The 24,332-nt window shown below is 37.3% G+C and overlaps 1 protein-coding gene across 7 annotated transcripts in view; it reads left to right on the top strand.

Annotated features, from left to right (window-relative positions):
* MCM9 (minichromosome maintenance 9 homologous recombination repair factor) overlaps window positions 1-24,332 on the top strand; it is a 189,028-nt gene that overhangs the window by 51,703 nt on the left and 112,993 nt on the right. For 3 of the 7 annotated variants that reach the window (XM_025864873.2, XM_073893842.1, XM_073893843.1), the window contains exon 8: window positions 8,784-8,958. The exons of 3 other annotated variants lie outside the window; for them this stretch is intronic. In XM_025864873.2, coding sequence (XP_025720658.1) covers window positions 8,784-8,958 — 175 coding nt within the window. Of the gene's footprint in view, window positions 1-6,677; window positions 6,728-8,783; window positions 8,959-24,332 lie in introns of those variants that run through there. One more of the 7 variants, XM_073893848.1, reaches the window with a different exon arrangement.

The following is a 24,332-nucleotide window of genomic DNA, read 5'->3' as shown; positions in this document are numbered from 1 at the left end:
AAGCTTTTGGTACAGCTTTGGAGGATGAGAGTGAAAATGGTGGCCTCCCAATCTCTGCCATGGAGGAGCCGAGAACTGGGGGCCCTGCTCCTCACTGAGCCCCCAGAGAAAAGCAATCAGTCATTCCCATCTCCCCGGTCCCTGGCGCACTCCATGCTTACCGACCTGTGACAGAGTGTTTCTATCTCTGGCTCACAACCCTGTGTGGAGTCTCCAAACCCAGCAGATCCTTGCGGTGGGCTCCCACGCCGCTCCTCCTGGAGAAGGAAGGAGAGTCTCCCTGGATCTGCCGCTTGTTGGGTCTCTGCTGGAGGAGCAGTGGCCTGACTGTGCGCGGATCAAGGTTTATGGCAACCCGGAGCTGAGAGCCCGCTCATTGGCTCCGTCTCTGCAGCCGGCTTCCCCGCTCCTATACCTGGGAGCTCTGTGGCACTCAGGCACCCCCATCTTTCTGGGACCCCAAGGGTCCTGAGACCACACTGTACCTCGAGGCTTCCACCCCCTGCTTAGCCACTGGAGCGACATCCCTCAGCAGAGCCGACTTCTAAAAGTTCCAATTTTGTGCTCCACAGCCCTATCACTAGCTGGTAGTGGCAGTCGGAGGCCCCCTCCCCTGCCGTCTATCCTCCCGAATATCGCCTTGGATTCACTTCTCCACACGTCCTACCTTCCAGAAAGTGGTTGCTTTTCTGTTCAGAGTTGTTGCTATTCTTTTCTTCAATCTCCTATTGAGTTTGTAGGTGTTCAGAGTGGTTTGATCCCTATCCAGCTGAATTCCTGGGACTCGACAATTTAGTTCTCCTGCTCCTCCGCCATCTTGTTCCGCCCCCTCCCCTAGTATTTCTTGTAGGTCCGCACTAATTTGTATTTGCCTGGTATTTTTACTTTACAGTAATGAAATTGTAGAGTGTGTATTCTTTTGCTCAGTATTTTGTTTTAATATTTCATCTATATTGTGTTTAGCTGCACTGCATTTTTTTATTGCTCTCTTATTGCACAGTATGAATGTACAAGAATTTCTTTATCTGTTCTACTGTTAATGGACTTTTGAGTCTATCCTGTGAGGTTTTTTTCTTCTTTAGTCTGTTGATGTGATAGATAATATCAATTGATTTTTGCTTGTTGAAGCAGCCTTGCATACCTCAGATAAATCCCACTAGGTCATGGTGTATAATTCTTTTTATACATTGTTGGATTTAGTTTGCTAATATTTTAGTATATGTGCTGCCGAAGGGAGCACAGGTTTGCTAATATTTTACTGAAGATTTTTGCATCTATGTTCATGAGAGATATGCGCTGTAGTTTTCTTGTAATGTCTTTGTTGGGTTTTGCTGGCATAGTATGAGTTAGGAAGTATTACCTCTACTTCTGTCTTCTGCAAAAACTGTAGAGAATGGGTAATCTTTTCTTCCTTAAATGTTCGGTAGAATTCACCAGTGAAGCCATCTGGGCCTGATACTTTCTACTTTAGAAGGTTATTAATTATTGATTCAATTTCTTTAATGGATATGGGCCTATTCAGATTGTCTGTTTCTTCTTTTTTTTTTTTCCTTAAAGATTTTATTTATTTATTTGACAGAGAGAGACACAGCAAGAGAGGGAACACAAGCAGGGGGAGTGGGAGAGGGAGAAGCAGGCTTCCCGCGGAGTGGGGAGCCCGATGTGGGGCTCAATGCCAGGACCCTGGGATCATGACCTGAGCTGAAGGCAGATGCTTAACGACTGAGCCACCCAGGCGCCCCGAGATTGTCTGTTTCTTCTGATGTGAGTTGGCAGCTTATGTCTTTCAAGGAATTGGTCCATTTCATCTAGATTATCAAATTTGTCATCATAAAGTTGTTCGTAATAATTTTTCTTTATCTGCTTAATGTCAGTAGGATCAGTAGTGGTGTCCCCTCTTCATAATTTGTGTCTTTTCTCTTTTTTTTCTTAGCTTATCAATTTTATTGATCTTGTCAAAGAACAGATTTTGGTTTCAATGATTTTCTCTATTGATTTCCTGCTTTCAATTTCATTGATTTCTGCTGTAATTTTTATTATTCCCTTTCTTCTGCTTGCTTTGGATTTAGTTTGCTCTTCTTTTTCTAGTTTCCTAAAGTGGAAGCTTGTATTTATTTTAGATCTTTCTTCTCTTCTAATATATGCACTTAGTGCTATCAGTTTCTCTAAGCAGTGCTTTCAGTGCATCCCACACATTTTGATAAGTTATATTTTCATTTTGATTTAGTTCAAAACATTTTTAAATCTCTTAAGATTTCCTCCTGGTTCCATGTGTTACTTAGAAGTGTGTTGTTTAATCTCCACATAATTTGGGATTTTCTAGTTCTCTTTCTGTTATTGCTTTCTAGTTTAATTACATTGTAGTCTGAAAGAAGATTTATGATTTCTTTTCTAAATTTGCTAAGGTGTGTTTTGTCGTCCAGCATGTGTTCTATCTTGGTGAATATTCCATGGGACCTGGAGAAAAAATACATTCTGCTGTTGTTGGATGAAGTCATTTATAGATGCTTGTTATATTCAGTTGATGGATGTACTTTTGAGTTCACTTATGGCCTTACTGATTTTCTGCCTGCTGGATATGTCCATTTACCATACAGCAGTATGGTAAGTCTCCAACTATAATACAAATTCATCTACTTCTCCTTTGACTTCCACTAGTTTTTACCTCACATATTCTGAGGCCCATAAGTACTAAGGATTGTTACATCACCTTGGAGTGTTGATCCCCTCTTATCATTATGTAATGCTCCTCTGTCTCCCTGATAAATTTTCTTACCCTGACATCTGTTCTGTCTGAAATTAATACAGCTACTCTCATATTTATTTGGGTTAGTGTTAGCATGGTATATCTTTCTCTGTCTTTACTTTTAATCTGTATGTCTTTATATTTAAAGTGGGTTTCAAAAAAGTAAAAATAAAGTGGGTTTCTCATAGATAATGTGTAGTTGGGTCTTTTTTTATCAACTCTGATAATCTGTCTTTTAATTGGTGTATTTAGACTGTATATGTTCCAAGTGATTATTGACAAAGCTGGATTTATACTTGCCATATTTGTTAGCATTTTCTATGTGTTGCCCTTGTTCTTTGTTCCTGTTTTTATCTTCCACTTTTTCTACCTATTATGTTCTAATTGAGCATTCTATATGATTCCAGTTTTTCTCCCTTCTTAGTATATCAGTTATGCTTCTTTTTAACTTTGGTAATTGGTTGCTCTAGAGTTTGCAATATACATTTACAATTAATCCAGTCCACTTTCAAATAATACTAAAAACACTCCATGGGTAGCACAGTACCTTATAACTAGCAAGATATTTCTAATTCCTCCCTCTCATCCTTTTTATTATTGCTCTCATTCATTCACTTGAACATAAACACATACAAGCATACATATTTGAATTCATTATTGCTATTATTTTTAACAAACTTCTATCTTTTAGATGAATTAAGAGTAAGAAAAACAGTTTTTATTTTAGCTAATCCTTCTTCATTCCTCCTTACTTTATGTAGATCTGAGTTTCTTTTTCTTTTTTTTAAACTTCATTTATATAAGTAATCTCTACACCCCATGTGGGGCTCAAACTCACAACCCCAAGACCAAGGGTTCTATTCTTTTCCGACTGAGCCAACCAGGTCTCTTTGTGTAGATCTGAGTTTCTGACCTATATAATTTTCCTTCTCTCTAAAGAACTTCATTTAACATTTCTTGCAAGGCAGGTCTCCTGGCAACAAATTACCTCAAAAAAATTTTTTTTTCTTTTTCACTTTTGAAGATAATTTCACGAAAGTTACAGAATTCTAGGCTGGCGGGCTTTTTCTCTTGATACTTTGAATATTTCATTCTGCTCTTGTTACTTGTGTGGTTTCTGAGGGGAAGTTGGATATCATTCTCATGTTTGCTCCTTTACAGGTAAGTTGTGTTTTTCCTTTGATTTCTTTCAAGATTTTTTCTTTATGTTTGATTTTCTGACATTTAAATATGACATGCCTACATGTAGTTTTAAAAAAAAAAAAAAACAAACATTTTTCCTGCTTAGTGTTAGCTTGAGTTTTCTGGATCCATGGTTTGGTATTGATATTAATTAATCAATTAATGACTAATTCTTAGTCATTATTGCTTCAAATACTGCTTCTGTTCCTTTCTCTCTTTCTTTTTATTCTGGTTTCCCATGACATTTGTTACACCTTTTATAGTTCCACAGTTCTTGGATATTCTGTTGTGTTATTTTTCACCTTTTCTCCTGTTTGCTTTTCAGTTTTGGAAGTTTCCCTTGAAACTTATACTATCTTTACATTCAGAGATTCTTTACTCAACCATGTCCAATCCACTAATGAGCTCATCAAAGGCATTCTTCCTTTCTTTTACAGTGTTTTTGATCTCTAGAATTTTTTTATTTTTTTCTTAGACTTTCCATCTCTTTGCTTATAATATCAGAGGAAAATTGCCAATATTTAATGTGAGAACCTGGGACGACTCTTGGAGTTAAAACTCACAAAAGTCTGAGGGTCCCCCGTGAATGGAGATTTTAATTCTCAGAGTTGTCCACTCTGAACCTCCAGCAATTCATCAATTACAGTTCAGGTTTTCTTATACCATTACTGGTTCCCCTAGAGGTAACAGCTCTGGTGAGTTGTGATTCTCTGTCTTTCTGTTTTCCTAATTTGGGGGTCATTGGTTTGCCCTGTGACCTCATTTCTCTAATGCATCTTAGAAGAATTATTCATTTTTCAGTTTGTTCAGGTTTTTACTTACATTTAAACAAGTGGCAACTTGTGGCAACTCCTGAGCTCCTTAAATGCTGGACTGGAAAACAGAAGAACTCACATAGATTTTCTCTTGTATTTTCTTCTATGAGTTTTCATCTATAAGTTTTATATTTTTCATTTAGATCTTTTCATTCATTGAGTTAATTTTTGTATCAGATTTGAGATATGGATCAAAATTGATTTTTTTTTCCTTTTTGCATAAGGCTATCCAGTTATTCCAGCACCATTTATAGAACAGATTATCTTTTCTTCATTGAATTGCTTTTGTATTTTTATCAAAAAATCACTTGACCAGATATGTGTGGGCCTATTATTGGACTCTATTCCATTGTTCTGTCTCTTCTTTTTCTAGTATGACACTGAATTGATTACTGTAGCTTTGTAGTAAATGTGGAAATTAAATCATGACCTCCTACTTTGTTTTTTGGTTTGATTCTTCTATTTCCTTTGCTTCTCCATATAAATTTTGGAATCACTTTGTCAATTTCTATAAAAAGAAAAACCCCATTAGAATTTTGTTGGAGGGGGTGCCTAGGTGGTGCAGTCGATTGTGTCTGACTCTTGGTTTCGCTCAAGTTGTGATCTCAGGGTGGTGAGATTGAGCCCTCGTCAGGCTCTGTGCCCAGTGCACAGTCTGCTTAGGACTCTCTTTCCATCTGCGCCCCTCCCCAACCTGCTTGCTGTCTCTCTCTCTTTCTCTCAAATAAATAATCTTTTTTAAAAAATTTGTGTTTGGAATTTCATTGATCTATAGACCAATTTAGGGAGAATTATAGAACAGTTGGGGAAGCATCTTTAAAATACTGAGTTTTTCAGGGATGCCTGGGTGGCTCAGTCAGTTAAGCGTCTGCCTTCAGCTCAGGTCATGATCCCAGGGTCCTGGGATCAAGTCCTGCATTGGGCTCCTTGCTCATCAGGGAGCCTGCTTCTCCCTCTGCCTGCCAATCCCCCTGCTTGTGCTCACTCTCTCTCTGATAATAAAAAAATAAAATCTTTAAAAAATAAATAAAATACTGAGTTTTTCAATTCATTTCATGAACATGGACTATCTCTTGATTTAATTAATTATCTTTGATTTCCTTCATCAGTGTTTTATAGTTCTTATGTACAGATCTTGCACATTTTTCTTTAAAGATTTTATTTATTCATTTGAGACAGATACAGAGAGAGAGAGAGAGAGCACACAAGCAGGGGGAGAGGCAGAAGGAGAGGGAGAAGCAGGCTCCCTGCTGAGCCAGGAGCCCAACATGGGGCTTGATCCCAGGACCGTGGGATCATAACCTGAGCCAAAGGCAGACGCTTAACTGACTGAGCCATCCAGGTGCCCCTTGCACGTTTTTTAAAATTTTTTATTTATTTTTTAGTAATCTCTGCACCCAGGTGGGGCAGTGCTCGAATTCACGGCCCAGATCTTGCACATTTTTAAAGATTTATACCCAGGTATTTAATATCTTCAGGTGCTATTATAAATTGTATTATTTTAATTTTTATTATTTTTAAAGATTTTATTTATTTATTTGAGAGAGCGAGAATGAGAGAGAGAGCATGAGCAGGGAGAGGGGCAGTGGGAGAAGCAGACTTCCTGATGAGGGAGCCCAAGAGCAGGGCTCGACTGGGGACTCTGGGATCACGACCTGAGCCAAAGGCACTTAACCGACGGAGCCACCCAGGTGCCCCAATTTGTATTATGTTCTAATTTCCATTTTTAATTTTTTTCTAACGTATAGAGATATGACTGATTTTTATATATTGACTTGCATCCTGCAACCTTGCTATACTCACTTAGTTCTAGTAGCCTTTTTGCACATTACTTGGAATTTTATACACAATCATATTGTCTGAAAATATAAAGTCTTATTTTTCCTTTTTGATCTGATGGTTGTTAATTTCTTTTCCTTTATTTTACTGGATAGAACCTCCACCAAGATTTTGAATAAGAATGATGAGAGCTAATCTTCTTGCCTTGTCCTGATCTTGGGGATGAGGGTGGGGTAAGCATTCAGTCTTTTATGATTAAATATGTCATGATTTTTGTAAATGCCCTTTATAAGACTGACGAAGTTCCCTCTCTTCCTGGCTTTCTCAGAGACTTTTTTTATCCTGAATAATTGTTGAGTTTTGTCAGGTGTTTTCTGAATATACTGAGATGGTCATTTGCTTTTTCTTCCTTAGTTTATTGATATGGTGAATTATATTGGTTAGTTTTTGAATGTTGAATTAGCCTTGCACTCCCAAGATAAACCCTACTTGGTTATAACCTATTATTTTATGTATTGTTTGAGATGCTTGTATTTTTTGAGGATTTTTGCGTCTATGTTTATGAGAGATACTGGTCTTTAGTTTTCCTTTGATAGATCTTTTATCTGGCTTTGGTATCTTAATAATGCTGGCTATACTAAATGAGTTGGGAAGTATTCCTTGTTTTTCTGTATTTTTGAAAATTTTGTGTAGAACTGGTATATCTCTTTCATAAATGTTTGGTAGAATTCACCATGAAGTCATCTTAGTCTGTAGATTTTTGTGTTGCAGGATTTTTAACTACATAGCCAAATTTCAAAATAGATGTAGGAGTATGCAAGCTATTGATTCCTTTTTAGATAAACTTCACAGTTTATATATCTCAAAGAATTTGACCGTTTCATCTAAGTTATCAAACTTAGGACATAGAGTTGTTCATTGTATTTACTTACTATTATTAAGTATCTGTAGGGTTTATAGTGATATCCCCCTTTCATTCCTGATATTTGTAATTTGTTTCTCTTTTTTTCTTGGTCAGCCTAGCTTATCGATTTTTATCAACAATAGTTATTATAAGTACTCATTATGTGTCATATACCTTTTAAAGAGCTTTATTATATTCTGTTTGAACATCCAAGACTCTATAAGATACATTCCATTGTTATCCCCTTTTATAAATGAATAAACAGAGGCCAGAACATACTAGGAAACTTGCCTATATATGACAACCAGAATGACAGATCCAGGATTCATGATCCGAGTATGTGTGACTCCAAAGCCTTTGCCTTTTTATTTATTTATTTGTTTATTTTAGAGAGCACGCACGTGCACAAGTTGGGAGAGGGCCAGAAGGGAAGGGAGAGGGAAAGAATCTCAAATAGACTCTGCGCTGAGTGCCAGCCCACCGTGGGGCTCAATCTCATGACCCCCAAGATCATGACTTGGGCTGACACCAAGAGTCAGATTCTTAACTGATGGAGCTCGCCAGGTGCCCCCAAAGCCTTTGCTTTTAACCACTCTGGTATAAAGGTTGAATCAAAACCAGGAAAGACATATAAGAGTCTTCTTTCTCTCGCTGTGACTAGGAGCAAACTTTTCATTTTCATCATTGGATTCTAATATCTACTGTTTTCTGTCTTTGGACCGCTCTCTATAAACAGCATATAAGACAGAACCTCTTGTCAGAAGATCTCTAGAGATCTATTTGCTCCTTCTGTTCAGTGAGGGTACCTACCAAGGAAAGAGAAAATTTGGAGACTTCCGGTTGCTATAAAATACTCAATAACACATCTTATATTTTCAGAACATACGATCTTCTGAGGCCTTCCAGTGCCTGGACACCAGAAATAGTTGTTCTGATGCCATCCACTTTTTTTTTATTGAAGTGTAGTTGACATACAATATTATATTCATTTCAGATATACAGCATAGTGATTCAACATTTATATACATTATGAAATGCTCACCATGATCAGTCTGGTTACCATCTGTCACCATACAAAGTTATTACAATATTATTGACTATATTCCCTATGCTGTACTTTACGTCCCTATGATTCATTTGTAAGTTTGTACCTCTTCATCCCCTTCCCTTATTTTGCCTTTCCTCCCATTCCTCCTCCCCTTGGGAACCACCAGTTCTCTGTCTGATGCCATTCATTCTTGACAGATTAGAAATAAAAGCATTGACTCTTTTCCATTTAAAATGTAGGTACTTTCCCCTTATAGGTATAAGATATGCTTTTGAAAATAAAGCTGACATAGCTTGCTTGTTTCCTTAGGTCTGACAGTAACTGCTGTGAAAGACTCAGGAGAATGGAATTTGGAGGCTGGCGCATTAGTACTTGCAGATGCGGGCCTTTGCTGTATCGATGAGTTTAACAGCCTCAAAGAGCATGATAGAACCAGTATCCACGAGGCAATGGAGCAACAAACCATAAGTGTTGCTAAGGCTGGGTAAGAGTTTCTTTTCTTTAAAATCTACGGGAATAATGAGATTAGTTAACAATGTGATTGTGGAAAAAGATGAAACTTATTGAACTGCAAGGTATGTTTGGTTTTATCAGGGATTATCAGTTACATTCATCAAGACACACATTAGCATCCCCATGGATGTGTATGAGGAAGTAAAAATGAGTTGTTGGGACAAAGAAAGGAAAAACTAAAGTATAAATGTAAGTTGACTTAATTCAGGGCTGGGACTTATGAAGAGCTTTCTTTCAATGCAGGATCCAACATATTCTCTCATTCAATAATGTATATCTACTTACTATGTTAGGAATTTTTAAAGATTCAAAAAGAAATAACATGATTTCTGCTTTCAGTGGCATTCTCCTTATCTATCCTAATAGAAGGTTGATCTCAGCATGTGGAAAACTAAATAATAAAATGTATTAGTAAAATAAAGTGCCTATTGTGACTGAAGGAGGTGTAGGGGTTGAGGTATGTGAGTCACTTGCAACATATAACCACTGAGGAGGAAAAATGGGCAAGTCAGATAGAAATCCATTCACCCAGGCCCTGAGGTGGTTATGAGAAACTTACCTGGCTACAAAGGCTGACCACCAAGTGGTCTGCTGGATCATCCAAAGCACAGAGCTAGAACTATCTCAACCCTAATGCTACTATTATAGGTGTGAGGCCAGTTGACCAGGCAGATAGGGCTGCCAGCAGAGTCTTCAAACAGTAGTGGGCATGAAAAGGCGTGCTGGTATATATAGAGTCTGTGAGATCTAATTATATACACTTGGAAAAAAAAAAGGGGGCTGTGGGTGGGTGAGAGGATAGAGCCCGTAGGAAAAAAATGCAAGAAAAAGCTAGGTAGAACAATGACCAGATCTATTCATTTCATTCAATATACAATGACTCATTGTATATTCATGAAGAGCCTGCTATATACCAGGTACTGTGCTAGGTCTCCAACCCATGGGCTTTTGGCAGAAGAGTAGAGGCAAAAAAAAAAAAATAAAAGAAAGTGACTAAACCTTTCTACTTCAGGAAGAGGTTAGATTAGGGCATCTTCCTTCCCTCCCGCGGGAGCTAGACAAAATGGCCCTTATGGGAGAAGGGTAGGAGCAAAAGCCTTCTTCTCCTGAGGGAAGGGCTGGAAACACTCTTCAGGTCCAGAATCCTGAACCAAGGCAAAACAGAGGTCTGTACCATCGGGAAAGGGACGGAACAACTCCTCCTGCCCAAGGACCACCACAGATACATGGCAGGGTTCTGCTGCCACCAAGTGGGAGGGACAGAAGGCTTACAGCTTTCTAGCCCATCCCATCCAAAAGCAGGCTCATAGACCCTGTCTCAGACCAGGAGACCAAAAACCAACCTGGCCCCCAAATAAGCCTAACACCAAGTAACAAGCAGTCTGTCAGTGGGGAAGGTGCAGTAATATGGAAAGAGACACGGGCGCCTGGGTGGCTCAGTTGGTTAAGCGACTGCCTTCGGCTCAGGTCATGATCCTGGAGTCCCGGGATCGAGTCCCGCATCGGGCTTCCTGCTCAGCAGGGAGTCTGCTTCTCCCTCTGACCCTCTTCCCTCTCGTGCTTTCTATCTCTCATTCTCTCTCTCTCTCAAATAAATAAATAAAATCTTAAAAAAAAAAAAAAAAAAGAAAAGAGACCCCACTGTGGTGAGTTGTGTGGTGACTGCTGAAAGCTGAAGGTAGAGTAGGAACACTGAGAATGATCTTCCAGCACTGCACTACAACCCCCATCTAGATGCACAAAGTAACGCAGCTCAACAATGAAAGAATTCAAAATGTCTGTTGCACTGAGGGTAAAGATAACAACAATGCCAAAGCCCAGATCAACTGTCACGGCCTTACAGACACTAATGGCCTTATGCTATACATGAAGTGGTATAATATCATTTGAAGGTAGACTGTAAAATGTAAACTCTAGAACAACCACTAGAAAATAAAAGAGGTGTAACTAATAAACCAGTGGTAGAGGTAAAATGGAATCATAAAAAATAAAAGAATGCAGGAAGAGAAGAAAAAGGGAACAAAGAATAGATGGGACAAATAGAATGCAATTAGCAAGATGGTAGATACAAATTCAGTCATATCAATGATTATATTAATAATCATGTAAACAATTAAAAGGCAGTGACTGTCAGATTGGATAGAAAAGCAAGACCCAACTAAATGCCGCCTTCAAGAAACTGACTTTAAATTCAAACGTATAGGTAAGTTAAAAGGATGGGGAAAAAATATTCCATGGAAACACCAAAACCTGACCAAGACATTACAAGAAAATAAAACTACAGAATGATATCCCCCATGAACATAAGACATGAAAACTCTTTTCTGTTTTGTTTTTTTTTTTAAGGTAGGCTCCATACCCAGTGTGGGGCTTGAACTCACACTCCTGAGATCAAGAGTACATGCTCTATCGACTAAGCCAGCCACGTGCCCCATGACATGAGAATTCTTAATAATACTTTAGTAAATTAAATCCAGCAGTATATTAAAAAGATTATACATTATAACCAAGTGGGGATCATCTAGGAATGCAAAGTTGATGTAATATTTGAAAATCAATCAATGTGAATTCACAATATTAACAGAATAAAAGAGAAAACATCCCTATAGATGCAGAAAACATATCAGCCAAAATTAAATACCCAATAATGATAAACATTCTCAGCAAATAGGAAGAGAAGTCCATCTGCCTGTTTAAATGTCATCTATGGAAAACTTAAAAGAAACATTTCATACTTTATGATGAAGTGAAATGTTTTCCATTTAAGATTGGGAGCAAGTCAAGGATGTCCAGTCTTACTACTTCTGGCCAATATTGTACTGGAAGTCCTAGTCAGTTTAGTAATGCAAGAAAAAGAAATAAAAGACATTCAGTTTGGAAAGGAAGAAGTTAAACTGTCTATATGACATGATTGTCTCCATAGAAGATCTCAAAAGAATAAATGAGAAAAGGGGTCACCTGGGTGGCTCAGTCGTTGGGTGTCTGCCTTCAGCTCAGGTCATGATCCTGGGGTCCTCTCCCACTCCCCCTTCTTGTGTTCCCTCTCTCGCTTTGTCTCTCTCTGTCAAATAAATAAAGTCTTAAAAAAAGAATCAATGAAAAAGGTATTAGAACTAATAAATGAGTTTTAAAAAGTCACAGATTGGTGTATAAAAATTAATTGTATTTCTCTGTGCTACCAATGAACAGTTAGAAACTGAAGTATCTAACCACTTACAATAGTATCCACAAATAAGAAATGTTTAGGGATAAATCTAGCAAAATACATTCTAGATTTTTACAATGAAAACTGCAGAAAATTGGTGAAAGAAATTAAAGAAGGCCTAAGTAAATGGAGATATATACCAAGTTTTTTCATCAGAAGACAGTGTTGTTAAAATATCTGTTTTCCTCAAAGCGACCTATAGAATCTGTACAATTTCAATTAAAATCCCAGCAAGCTTTTTGCAGAAATCAACAAGCTGATTTTAAATTTTATATGGAAAAGCACAGGAACTAGAATAGCCAAAACAATTTTGAAAAAGAACAAATCTGTAGAACTTACTTATTTCAAGATTTACTATAAAGCTGCAATAATCAAGGTAGCATAGCATTGGTGTAAAGATAGACATAGATCAATGGAAGAGAATACAGTCCAGAAATAGACTCACAGGTATAAAGTTAGTTGATTTTCAAGAACAATGCCAAGATAATTCAATAAAAAAAGGATAGTCATTTTTTAAAAATGGTGCTAGAACACTTGGATATTTATTTACAAAAAATGACTTACACATAAAGGCTTATAGCAGCTTTAGTCATAATCACCCAAGATTGAAAATAACCCAGAAATCCATCAACTGGTGAATGGATAAATATTTTGATAAATTCATACAATAGAATACTACTAGGAAGATAAAAGAACAAACTATTGATACATTAAGCAACATGCTTGAATCTTAAAAGCGCTATGTGAAATAAAAGATGCCAGGCACAATAACTACTTAGTTTATGATTCCATTTATATCATATTCTAGAAAAGGCAAAATTGTAAGAAGTGAAATCAAATCAATGGTTGCCAAGGATTGGCCATTAGGAGAAGAGATTGACTGCAGAGGGGCACCTAAAAAAGTTGGATTTTACTGTATGTAAATTATACCACAGTAAGGGTGCCTGGGTGACTCAGTCGTTAAGCGTCTGCCTTCGGCTCAGGTCATGATCTCAGGGTCCTGGGATCGAGCCCTGCATCAGGCTCCCTGCTTGGCGGGAAGCCTGCTTCTCCCTCTCCCACTCCTCCTGCTTGTGTTTCCTCTCTCGCTGTGTCTCTCTCTGTCAAATAAATAAATAAAATCTTAAAAAAAAAATTATACCACAGTAATACTTAATTTAAAAAATATGTAAACCCATGTTTTTAATTTTTATTTTTTCCCATATATTTTATTCTTAGATTCAACAGACATGAAATCACTCTGTGAAATTGCTATTGAAATTTCTAAACACTTACTTTTTTTGTACTTACCTCTTCCCTGATTGGTAACAGTGTATGGACAGGTACAAGTTCATGGCCCAAGCTTTGACTGCTGCTGGTGGGCTTGGATGGTAAGCTACGACATAAGGATGGATGAAGGGAATGGAAAGGAACAACAGTACCAAGGAGAGATGATACATTTATCATTAGTAAAACCCTTTTTTTAACTGGTACTGACATCTTCTAAAGTAAATAATTTTAATGAATAATTTTCAGATTGAATTTCTTTGTTGGGAAAGGAGACAGTTCACAGCTAGAAGATGTGTGCTACTCATTTACAATTTTAAATTATTTCTCCTTTAATCCATTTGTCAAATATATAATACGTACTGAAAGGAGTTTTGCATGAGAAGTACTTTGAATGCTTTGATCTTACGAACTTTTCTTAGAGACTTACTTTTTTGACCATTGTACCACAGTAGATATTGATATTATGGTTATTATTATGGTAAACATTTGTATGATTATCTTTTCAAGATAAAATTCTTCAAATGTTTCTCTTTTGTCTTGGCTACTGTCCAGACTTTAATACCTCTTTGAACTGTGGCATGGATCAGACTTGATATTTTAGCCTTTCAGCTTCTTTACATTTATGCAAGAATTTTTATTTTTTAAAGCTTTTTGGCATATCTCTTTTACTTAAAGATGACTATAATTTACCACATTCCAGGAATTATAGGATCTTTGTTCTCTTCTAGTTATTTTCATTACACAAGTTCTTATTCATCCAGGTGTGAATGTTGGTGGCATTCTGATTTGTTCCACACTCTACATAACTATTTCTGGATTCATAAAGATATTTATACCATTCAATTTTTATCATGCATTTTAAGACACAGTTTGTAAATGTTACATAACTGTATTATTATGTAATGGTTGGTTTTTTAAATTTCTCCATCTTGAAAGGGTTTCTTGAGCAATTTAGTGAAGATATTTTTTAATTACCTTGTACTAACAGAGCTTAGGTTCCTGTGGTCTCCGAACGTACTGAACAGCCAATTCCCAGGGGTAACAGGGCCACCACATGTGGATGAGCATTTAGCAGTTACTGCTTTTGCTTTTGAACATGATGTCTCTAATGCATGCTGGTCTAAACATGTATTTCAACCAGATTTCACATTTTTGACACTGTTCAAGAATTTAAAATTGTGTTTAAAAAAGATTACACATATAACTTGGATTTGAATCTCTTCCACCTTAAGTTGTTAGGCTCCATATTTTCCAGGCAGAGGATGTGACCTGAAACAACACTCAGGAAGAGCAGATGTTACTGTCCAAGAGACCAAACACCTTTCCTTTGGAATTATTTCCCTCCTTGTGCATTCTTGGTAAAACTCCTTAAAACTGCCACTATCACTACTCAGTAACAACAAATATCCAACAATAACAAAAGCAATGAATGTCCCTTCATTTAAATAAAACGAAAGTATGGGGCGCCTGGGTGGCTCATTCCATTAAGCGTCCGACTCTTGGTTTCTGCTTAGGTCATGATCTCAGGGTTGTGAGATTTAGCCCAAGCGCTCAGTGCACAGTGGGCTTGAGATTCTTTCCCTCTTCCTCTCCCTCCTCTTCTCCTCCCCTGCTGGCGCCCCCCCAAAATAAATAAATAAATAAAATCTTTTTAGAAATAAAATTAAATTAAAAAATAAGGCAAAACTAAATTGTTAATATTCTTTTCAAAAATCGAGTGGTTACCATGATGGAAAGAGCGTAAGCTTTAGGGTCAGAGAAACCCACAGTCAATTCTAGTCTCTGTTACTACTTTCTGGTCTTATGCGACATAATTGCCAGCTCTAAGCTGCAATTTAGTCATCTGTGGAAGGAAAATAACAATACCCTTCTTTCAGGGATAGTCTCAACTTAGGGTTGATAGATGTCAGTATCCTGGCTCTATGCCTACCATATGGTAAAATTCACAAGCATGAAACTTAAAATCTTAACCATTTTTAAGCATACAGTTTAGCCATATTAAGTACATTTAAATTGTTGTGCAAGTATTTATGTATTTTTTAAAAAACTTTGTTTTCTAACCAGTCCTATTAGGTTAGGGTAAGTTAGGACTTACGACTCCCCAAAATTATATTATTTCATATGTATATGAAAGTTCACAGAACTTGTGTTTCTGAACTCAATTGAGTCTGCAAAATAGTTTTAGTATTATTATACCAACACTGTTGCCAATAACAACAAATGCAAAAAAAACTAATATTCAAGCCTTCTTTGCAGTTTTTCTTGTGCTTAGAATATACTCCACCAAGGTCATATTTGGTCAGAGTGCATATTCAAAGGTTATTTGAATTAATTCTTTTCTTTTTTTTTTTTAAAGATTTTATTTATTTATTTGATAGAGAGAGACACAGCGAGAGAAGGAACACAAGCAGGGGGAGTGGGAGAGGGAGAAGCAGGCTTCCCGCTGAGCAGGGAGCCCAATGTGGGGCTCTATCCTAGGACCCTGGGATCATGACCTGAGCCGAAGGCAGACGCTTAATGACTGAATCACCCAGGCGCCCCATGAATTAATTATTTTCTTTGTGTGGTCATATTACTGACTTGGTAGATAGGAATCAGGGTTTTAAGTTAATGCTTGTGTTCACTTTTAGAGTTTGCTTTTTTCAGTCTTTTTAAAATTTTATTTTCTGAATTTGCAAAACATATTTCAAAAGTCAAAACTATATAGAAAGATACACCAACGATATCACACTCTTATCCCTACCTCTTCCATTCTATTTTTTCCTGTCCTTTATGGATATCTTTTTCATTGGTTTCTGATTTATCCTTCCTGTGTTTCTTTTTTTTGCAAAAATAAGCAAAAACACACAGTGGGAGGGGTTGTGTGAGCATGTGTTTGCATCTCTTATGCAAAAGATAGTGTATATATATATATTTATACGTGTATATAGACACACACATACATACTCTTTGGTACTGCTTCAATAATTATATGTAGCATTCTCATTATCATCTTTTAATATGTTTTAGAAATTCTGCAGTTTGGATTTGTATATCCCCTTTCTCCCAAGAGTTTGCTTTAAAGAGTTTTTTAGTGTTCAGGTAGAAGAAACTTTTTAAAATTAACTTGTGTTTTGATATTATTAGTTTTTAGTTTTATGGCATTGTGGCCAGAAAATCTTGTTTGCATTATATGTACTTTAAGGTACTTCATAAGGTTTTTTGTTTGTTTGGTTGGTTTGGTTTGGTTTGGTGTTTGTGTGTGTGTGGTCTAAAATAAAGATAATTTCATGACTGGCCCATGTGTGCTAGAGAAATTCTGTTGCCTATAATCAGAATGTAATATACACACACGTGAACTATACCTTATAAATGATGTTGTTTAGGTCCCCTCTATCTTTACTTACCTTTTGTATGTTTGACATGTCTCAGACTGAGAAGGTGTGTTAGTCTCTTCTTCTTCTGTGTCTGCCGGGTTCTCTTTGCATCTCTCATAGCTTCTGCTTTCTGGAGGTAGTTGCTGTGGCTTTGGCATTTGTACTTCTCTGTCTTCAAACTTTTTGGTCGGAATGTTGCCTTGCCTGGCATCAAGATCATAACTCCTCATTTCATATTATTTGCATTTGCCTAATATATCTTTGCTCATTCCTTTATGCTTAACCTTTAGATTTCAGTTTGTTATTTTTTAAATTTTTTAAATTTTTAAATTTTTATTTTTGAGGTACTTTTTTTATTTTAATGTTTTATTTTATTTAGAAATATTCTCTACATCCAGTGAATCTTAATCTTTTAGCCTAACTTTGTATAGCTTTTTTTCTTTAAATTTTTTATTGTTATGTTAATCACCATACATTACATCATTAGTTTTTGATGTAGTGTTCCATGATTTATTGTTTGTGCATAACACCCAGTGCTCCATGCAGAGCGTGCCCTCTTTAATACCTATCACCAGGCTAGCCCATCCCCCCACCCTCTCCCCTCTAGAACCCCCAGTTTATTTTTCAGAGTCCATCGTCTCTCATGGTTCGTCTTTGGAGGTCATTTTATTATATCATGGGGACAGGACCTGTGGACAGAAAAAGCTGCCTCAGTTTGTTCTCTTATATATAGCATACGGTTGGTCTTACTTTATTTTGCTTTATGAATGACCTGAAAATCTTTTCCTTTTAATGTATGAATTAAGCACATTTACATTTATTGGTATTATCAATATGATTGGTGTTAATGGTTTCATTTTTTAAAAACTTACTACGTTTCTTTTTCTATGTGTCTGGCATTTAGGAAGATTTGTACTTCTGTTATACATTAGGAGTTGGCAAACTTTTTCTATAAAGACCCAGATAGTAAATATTTAAGGCTTTGTGGACCATACCATCTCTCACACAACCACTCACCTCTGTTGATTTGGACAGTATGACTACGTTAGTACCTACAATGTAGACAGAGCAAAAGAAGTCATAGGCAATATGTAACTGGATGGATTTGGCTGTGTCCCATTGAAACTTGATTTACAAAAACAGGTGAACTGGATTTGACCTGCCACCTAAAGTTTGCCAACACCTGTTCTAGGACTTACCTTTAAAAAAATACCTTTTATAATGCCAGCAGCCCCTTTATCCTCAGTTGGGAGCTTAAAATAATACCTTTGACTCTGTTACCCATATGGTAATCAATGAGCTTATTCTACTTTCCCCCTCTTCCCTTCTCTTTACTACTAAAAAAGAGATTGTATTATTTATACTTTGACAGGACAGATAACACATACTCTTCTAAATGTATCTCTTCCTGTGTTTCAGTCTTTTATCTAAAATTAAATGTCTTCAGTGCTCACCATCAATCCAGAGCATCACTGACATCTCTTACTTAAATGAAGCTCATCCTCTTAAGAGATTCCTTGGAAAGGGCTCCTGAATACCATACTGAGTTTGTGCCGGTTTCAAACTATTTTTCATAGCTTCAATACTTGAAAACAGCTTGGCTGGATATGAAGACCTAGCCTTACACTTTCTTTCCTGTAGTCTTGCTATGTGTGTTGCTGTTGACAAATATGATGCCATTATGATATCCTTTGCTTTGTAGGTGATTTGATTTTCTTGCCTGAAGGCCCAGAAGGATTTTTTTCCTTTCGTTTTAAATGCAGTATTTTTACTAGGCTATGCCTCAGTTGATTATTTTTGGTCAGTTTGTCTAGATGTTAGTGAGCCCTTTGAAATATAGAACTCTTTCTGAAAATTCTTCTTGAATTACAATTTTATATATATAAGCTCTGTCCTTTGTTTTTATTTTTCAGAAATTCTAATTACATATAGTTTAGGTCTTCTTTGCCTAGATTCTGTAGCTACCAATTTGTATCTCAGACTTTTTAGCTCTTTTGTATTTTGTTTTTATTCTCTTGGCATTTTTATTCCTCTTCATAGCACTATTATATTGCCAGTCTTGTCTCTTTGGGCATCTCAGATTTGAATGTTCATTTCTGAAATTATTTTGTCTTCTCTCTCCTCTCTTCCTTTTCTTCCCTGAGTCATCTCTGGATATATATCTTTTTTGTACTTTACTGTTTTGGGTTTTTGAATTTCTGACTTGGAATGTTTTTTCATATATGCAAATGTTTGTTTAAGGATATTAAAGTGAGCAGATTATATACAGATTTTTTCTGCTTTGTGGGTTTTATGGCAGGGTATTGGATAAGGGGTTTTATCACCTGAGGTATTTTGATTCTTATAGTAGTTTTATATGGATGTTACATGTTATTTCCATTACTTTTAAAATGTCTTATCTTTTTCTAAATCAATAGTAGTTATTCTATTGTGATGATGGTGAGAAGTTTGGAGGATGTACTAATTTTTAATTCAGAGTAATCTCAGGCAAGTGCAATTATTTAACAGTGTTTTTTCTAAAGGTTAAGGGGCTGGTTGATGTGTCTTCTGGTTCTATTTCTTATTTGTTTAGTAGGATCTTTAATATCTACTGCTCGTCTCCCCCTTCCCCTGATCACCAAGACTCCAAAGGACTCCTGACTCATCTAATCGAGGAGCTTTTCCAAGAAGGCCACCTCTGCTCTCAAGAACTTTCAGGTCCTTCTTTCTGATCCCCAGTAGCCACTGCTTTGATCCACAAGGTTTCAAACCTTTTCTCAGTATTTCCCTATTCCATGTGGGACTCTGTCCTTCTAAGGGTGATGTTAGCTATGTTCCACCATCATGAGGAGCCTGTTGGTCTCTTCTCCTTTTCACTTAGTCTCCACTGATCTTTCTATTCCATTGTGGGCTCTAAATTAGCTTTGCCAGTTTTTAATATCTATTTGTTGATTTCCATGTAAATTGAACTTTGCAGTATTCTCTCTCACTCTTACTTCTTAGTTTTGTTTTAGGGGTTTATTTGCTCCCTTGTTTATCTGTAAGGTCTCTGAAGGATATGTGGAGAAATTTGGATATAAGCAGCTGCCATCGTCCTCTGGAAAGCTGGAAATCAGCATCTTATTTTTTAAGTTATTCTTTCTCATTTAACTCATACCAACTTTTGCTGTGTATTTTTAAAATATTACCCATGTTTTCTTTGAACCATTTCTAGAAAGAGTAATTGGAGAAATAGTTATCTATAATTATTTTAAAGGGTTCAAATATATAGAAATGGAATTAAACTTTTCTATATCCTTTAGAATCAATGGCCAGAAAGTTCAGGGAAGTGTTTTAGAATCCGTACAAGGAAGACCTCTTAGGTTAGAGCTGCCTAGAGGTCAAGTAGGCTGCCTATATGGTTGTGGCAGTGTAGACTAGAAAAAATTTGTGTAAGGAATTCAGACATCTAATGAGTAAATAGATAACGTTTGAGTTAACTATATATAGTTATCTATAGATAACTAATGAGTAAATAGATAACATAAATAGATAACGTTTAAGATACCACCTATGAGATGCTGTAAACCTCAGCCATGACAAATGAATTCAGCTGCTGGCTGGTTGATTACAGAATATGTACATATATAAAATATGGTTTCAGGGGCGCCTGGGTGGCTCAGTCGTTAAGCGTCTGCCTTCGGCTCAGGTCATGATTCCAGGGTCCTGGGATCGAGCCCCATGTCGGGCTCCCTGCTTGGCGGGAGGCCTGCTTCTCCCACTCCCCCTGCTTGTGTTCCCTCTCTCGCTGTCTCTCTTTCTGTCAAATAAATAAATAAAATCTTTAAAAAATATATGGTTTCAAGTTATATCATGACATATTGAATGTGATCTATGCTAGATACGGAACAAGTTCAGGAAACTGCATCAAGAGCTCCTTTTTTTTTTAGTGACTATAAGAACACATTGGGTATTGAAAGAATTATAATAATTAAGAGGAAGAGTCTCAGAGCTAGTCTGGCTGGGTTGAGGTTTCAGCTCTACTACCTACTAGCTAATTACTGACATTTTACTCGACTTTTTTTCCTTGGCTTTCTCATTGGTAAGATGATGAGAATTACTCCATTTCAAAGGGCTACTGTGAAAATTAAATGAGTTAATTAATCCATGTAAAGTGCTTCTGATATAACCTGACCTCTAATAAATGCTAGTTAAGTATTATTGTTATAGGCCTACAATTCTTTTTAGAAACCCTTGAGGCCAAATACATGGCAGAATTCAGATTTTTTTGTTTTCATTTTGGGAAAGTAACACAGTGCATATGTCCTATATTATGAAACCTACTAGCAGTACTGGAGACAGCACCCTGTAATCAAACATTTTCATTCTATTGCAGTGAAGCTTATGAAACTTCACACTAAATAGAATAAAGACACATCAATTTAGGTCAGATTTTCCTGCCAAATTAACTATGAACAACTTGCTTTCCCAGAACTTTTTGAAGGAATATGGACCATTGTCACCATCATCATTAGGCTCCTCCATCTGTCCAGGAACTTTGATCAGTCAACCAAAACATGATTCTGCTCCAGGATGAAATATTGAGTGCTAGAGGGTAGATGATAACTGGGAAGGCCTTTTAAAGTTATAATGAGAAGAGCTCATGTTACCCGAAGCACACCTTAAGCCTAGGGTACCCCAGGTGGCAAAAGCCACATCTTTTGATGACTGAAACATAATTTGGAAAATGGGAGTTTGTTCAAAGTAGATATAAAATAGCAGCTGTATTGTTTCATTACTGCCTTAGCATCAGAAGGATGCTTCAAACCTGCTTTCCCATTATTGTGACTCAGATACTTTATGACTGAATTTGTGTGTGTGTCTGTGGGTCTTTCAGCCTCGTTCAGCTCTCTTCAGTGGTTAGTACTCACTAACTGTAATTCTCCTATATAAATGCTCGTGCTGATGCTTAAAGCTGTATGATTCATTTTACTTCTTCTTTAGTTGATGTCTAAACTCCTTGTTTTGAAGGGGAAAAAAACACCTGCAGGTGTATATATATGTGAGTAACTTACTACAAGAAAAATAGAAGTCCAGTCCAGTGACTCCTGTGGGCACATGGAGCACAGAAGGCAGGCCTTTGCATCACCTGGGGCTTCAGGAAGTTTCTTAATGAAAACCTAGGGGGAAAAAAGAGGGAAAAAAATGAACAGAAAATTATAAGTAGAAAGGAAAACCACCACCACCAACAACAACAACAAAAATTGGAAAGGTCCAGGCTGGATGACATGCTTCATGTGGTTCTAGTGCTCAAAATATCGGTTCCAGTGGCATCCATTGAGAAGCAGCAGCAGCAATTCCCTACCACGTGTTCATATTTTTGGGTTGCTTTTCAGTTTTCTAAATCCACACACTCCTTGAGAAGCCAGTGAGGCACTTATTTAGTGCTCTTGTCACTGTTTTTTTTACTGCCACCCTGGCTTTGGTGAGGTACGCCAGGACCCAGGCCTCAGCTGTGGGGGGATGGTTGCTGGCCAGCTGACAACATCAGGCACATATTCTGCTTGTTGACAGTGAGGACGGGATCGCCTCACCTTGGTTCACACAGATGTTATTCCCTTTCAGCACATAGTACTCTTTGGTGAATGAGGTCCGACGGCAGCATTTAAGGAGTCTCACTGTGTTTCTAAGACTTGATGAGTGTCCTGTGCCCAGGCTTGCTGGATTTCAGTGTTGGTGGCTTGCAGAATGATCTGCTCAGAAGTCTCCCTGTTCATGAGTGCAGACTTGCTGGGGTTACTGTCCACATTCTCATCCAGGACCAAGTAATTCATCATGATTCTCCTTTCAAACATGCAGTCCAGGGTGAAGGATCCCTTCTAGAGTAGTTTGCTAAAGGTGACAGTGTGCTCAAAGAGGAACATGTGCCTCTACTTGGTCTGGGACTGCATGCCTGTATCCAGCTCAGTCAAGTAGAACATGTCCTGCTGCAACAGTGTCTTCAAAAGGCAGCCTACAGAGTGGGGAAAAATATTTGCCAACCATATATTGGATAAAGGGTTAATATTCAAAATATATGCAGAACTCATACAATAAACAATTGGATGAAAAAATGGGCAGAGAACTAAGTAGACGTTTTTCCAAAGAAGACATACAAATAGCCAACAGGTACATGAAAAGGTACTCAACATCACTAACCATCGGGATGCAAATCAAAGCCATAATGAGATATCATCTCATACCTGTTAGAATGGTTATCATCAAGAAGACGAGATAACAAGTGCTGGAAAAGATGTGGAGAAAAGGAAACCTTTGTACACTGTTGGTAGGAATGTATTATTGGTGCAACCACTATGGAAAATAGTATGGAGGGTCCTCAAAAAATTAAAAAAGAGGGGTGCCTGGGTGGCTTAGTTCTTAAGCATCTGCCTTCGGCTCAGGTCATGATCCCAGGGTCCTGGGATCAGGCCCTGCATCGCGCTCCCTGCGGGATGCCTGCTTCTCCCTCTCCCACTCCCCTTGCTAGTATTCCTGCTCTCGCTCTCTCTCTCTCTGTCAAATAAATAAATCTTAAAAAAACAAAATTAAAAAAGAACTACTACATGATCCAGCAATCCAATTTCTGGGTATATACTAGAAGAAATGAAAACAGGTTATCAAGGAGATATCCTGCACTCCCATGTTTACTGCAGCATTCTTCACAATAGCCAAGATACGGAAACAACCCAAGTGCCTAGCAACAGATGAATAGATAAAGAAGATGTGGTATGTGTATATATAATGGAATACATTTAGCCATGAGAAAAAAGGAAATCTGCCATTTATGACAAGGATGGACCTTGAGGACATTATGCTAAGTAAAGTAAGTCAGACGGAAAGGCAAATACTGTATGGTATCACTTATATATACCATTATAAAAAATCAAACTCATAAAAACAGAGTAAAATAGTGGTTATCAGGGCCTGGAGGTTGGGGGAGAAGGAAAGATGTTTTTTAAGGGTATAAACTTGCAACTGGTAGACTAGTCCTGGAGATCTAATGCACAGTATGGTGAATATAAACAACAATATTATATTATAATCCTCAAACTTGCTAAGAGAGTAGATCTCTTTTTTTTCAAAGATTTATTTATTTTTTGGGGTGGTGGAGAGGCGGAGGGAGAAGGAGAGCCTTAACAAACTCCACACTGAGTGCAGAGCCCGACATGGGGCTTGATCTCACAACCCTGAGATCATGACCTGAGCCAAAACCAAGAGTCAGAGCTTAACCGACTAAGTCACCCAGGCGCCCTGAGACTAGATCTTAATCACTCTCACTATTAAAAAAAAATGGTAATCACATAACATGATGGAAGTGCTAACTTTCACTACAATGGCAACATATTACAATATATAAGAGTATCAAATCAGTATTTGGAATACCTTGAGTTTATATAATGTTACATGTCAAATAGAATTCAATAAAATAGAAAAAGAAGGTTGGTTTACTCTTACATGTAAATCACACAGCATGGTATCTGGCACATGATGAGGTGCTTAACTATAATAAGTAACACA

The sequence above is a fragment of the Callorhinus ursinus genome, unplaced genomic scaffold (genome assembly GCF_003265705.2).
Source record: "Callorhinus ursinus isolate GAN/ISIS: 27379988/994484 unplaced genomic scaffold, GSC_fseal_2.0 scaffold6, whole genome shotgun sequence".
In the NCBI taxonomy this organism is placed as follows: domain Eukaryota; kingdom Metazoa; phylum Chordata; class Mammalia; order Carnivora; family Otariidae; genus Callorhinus; species Callorhinus ursinus.
Note: the sequence above shows the minus strand (reverse complement) of the source record. Positions and strands in the feature narration are given on the sequence as shown.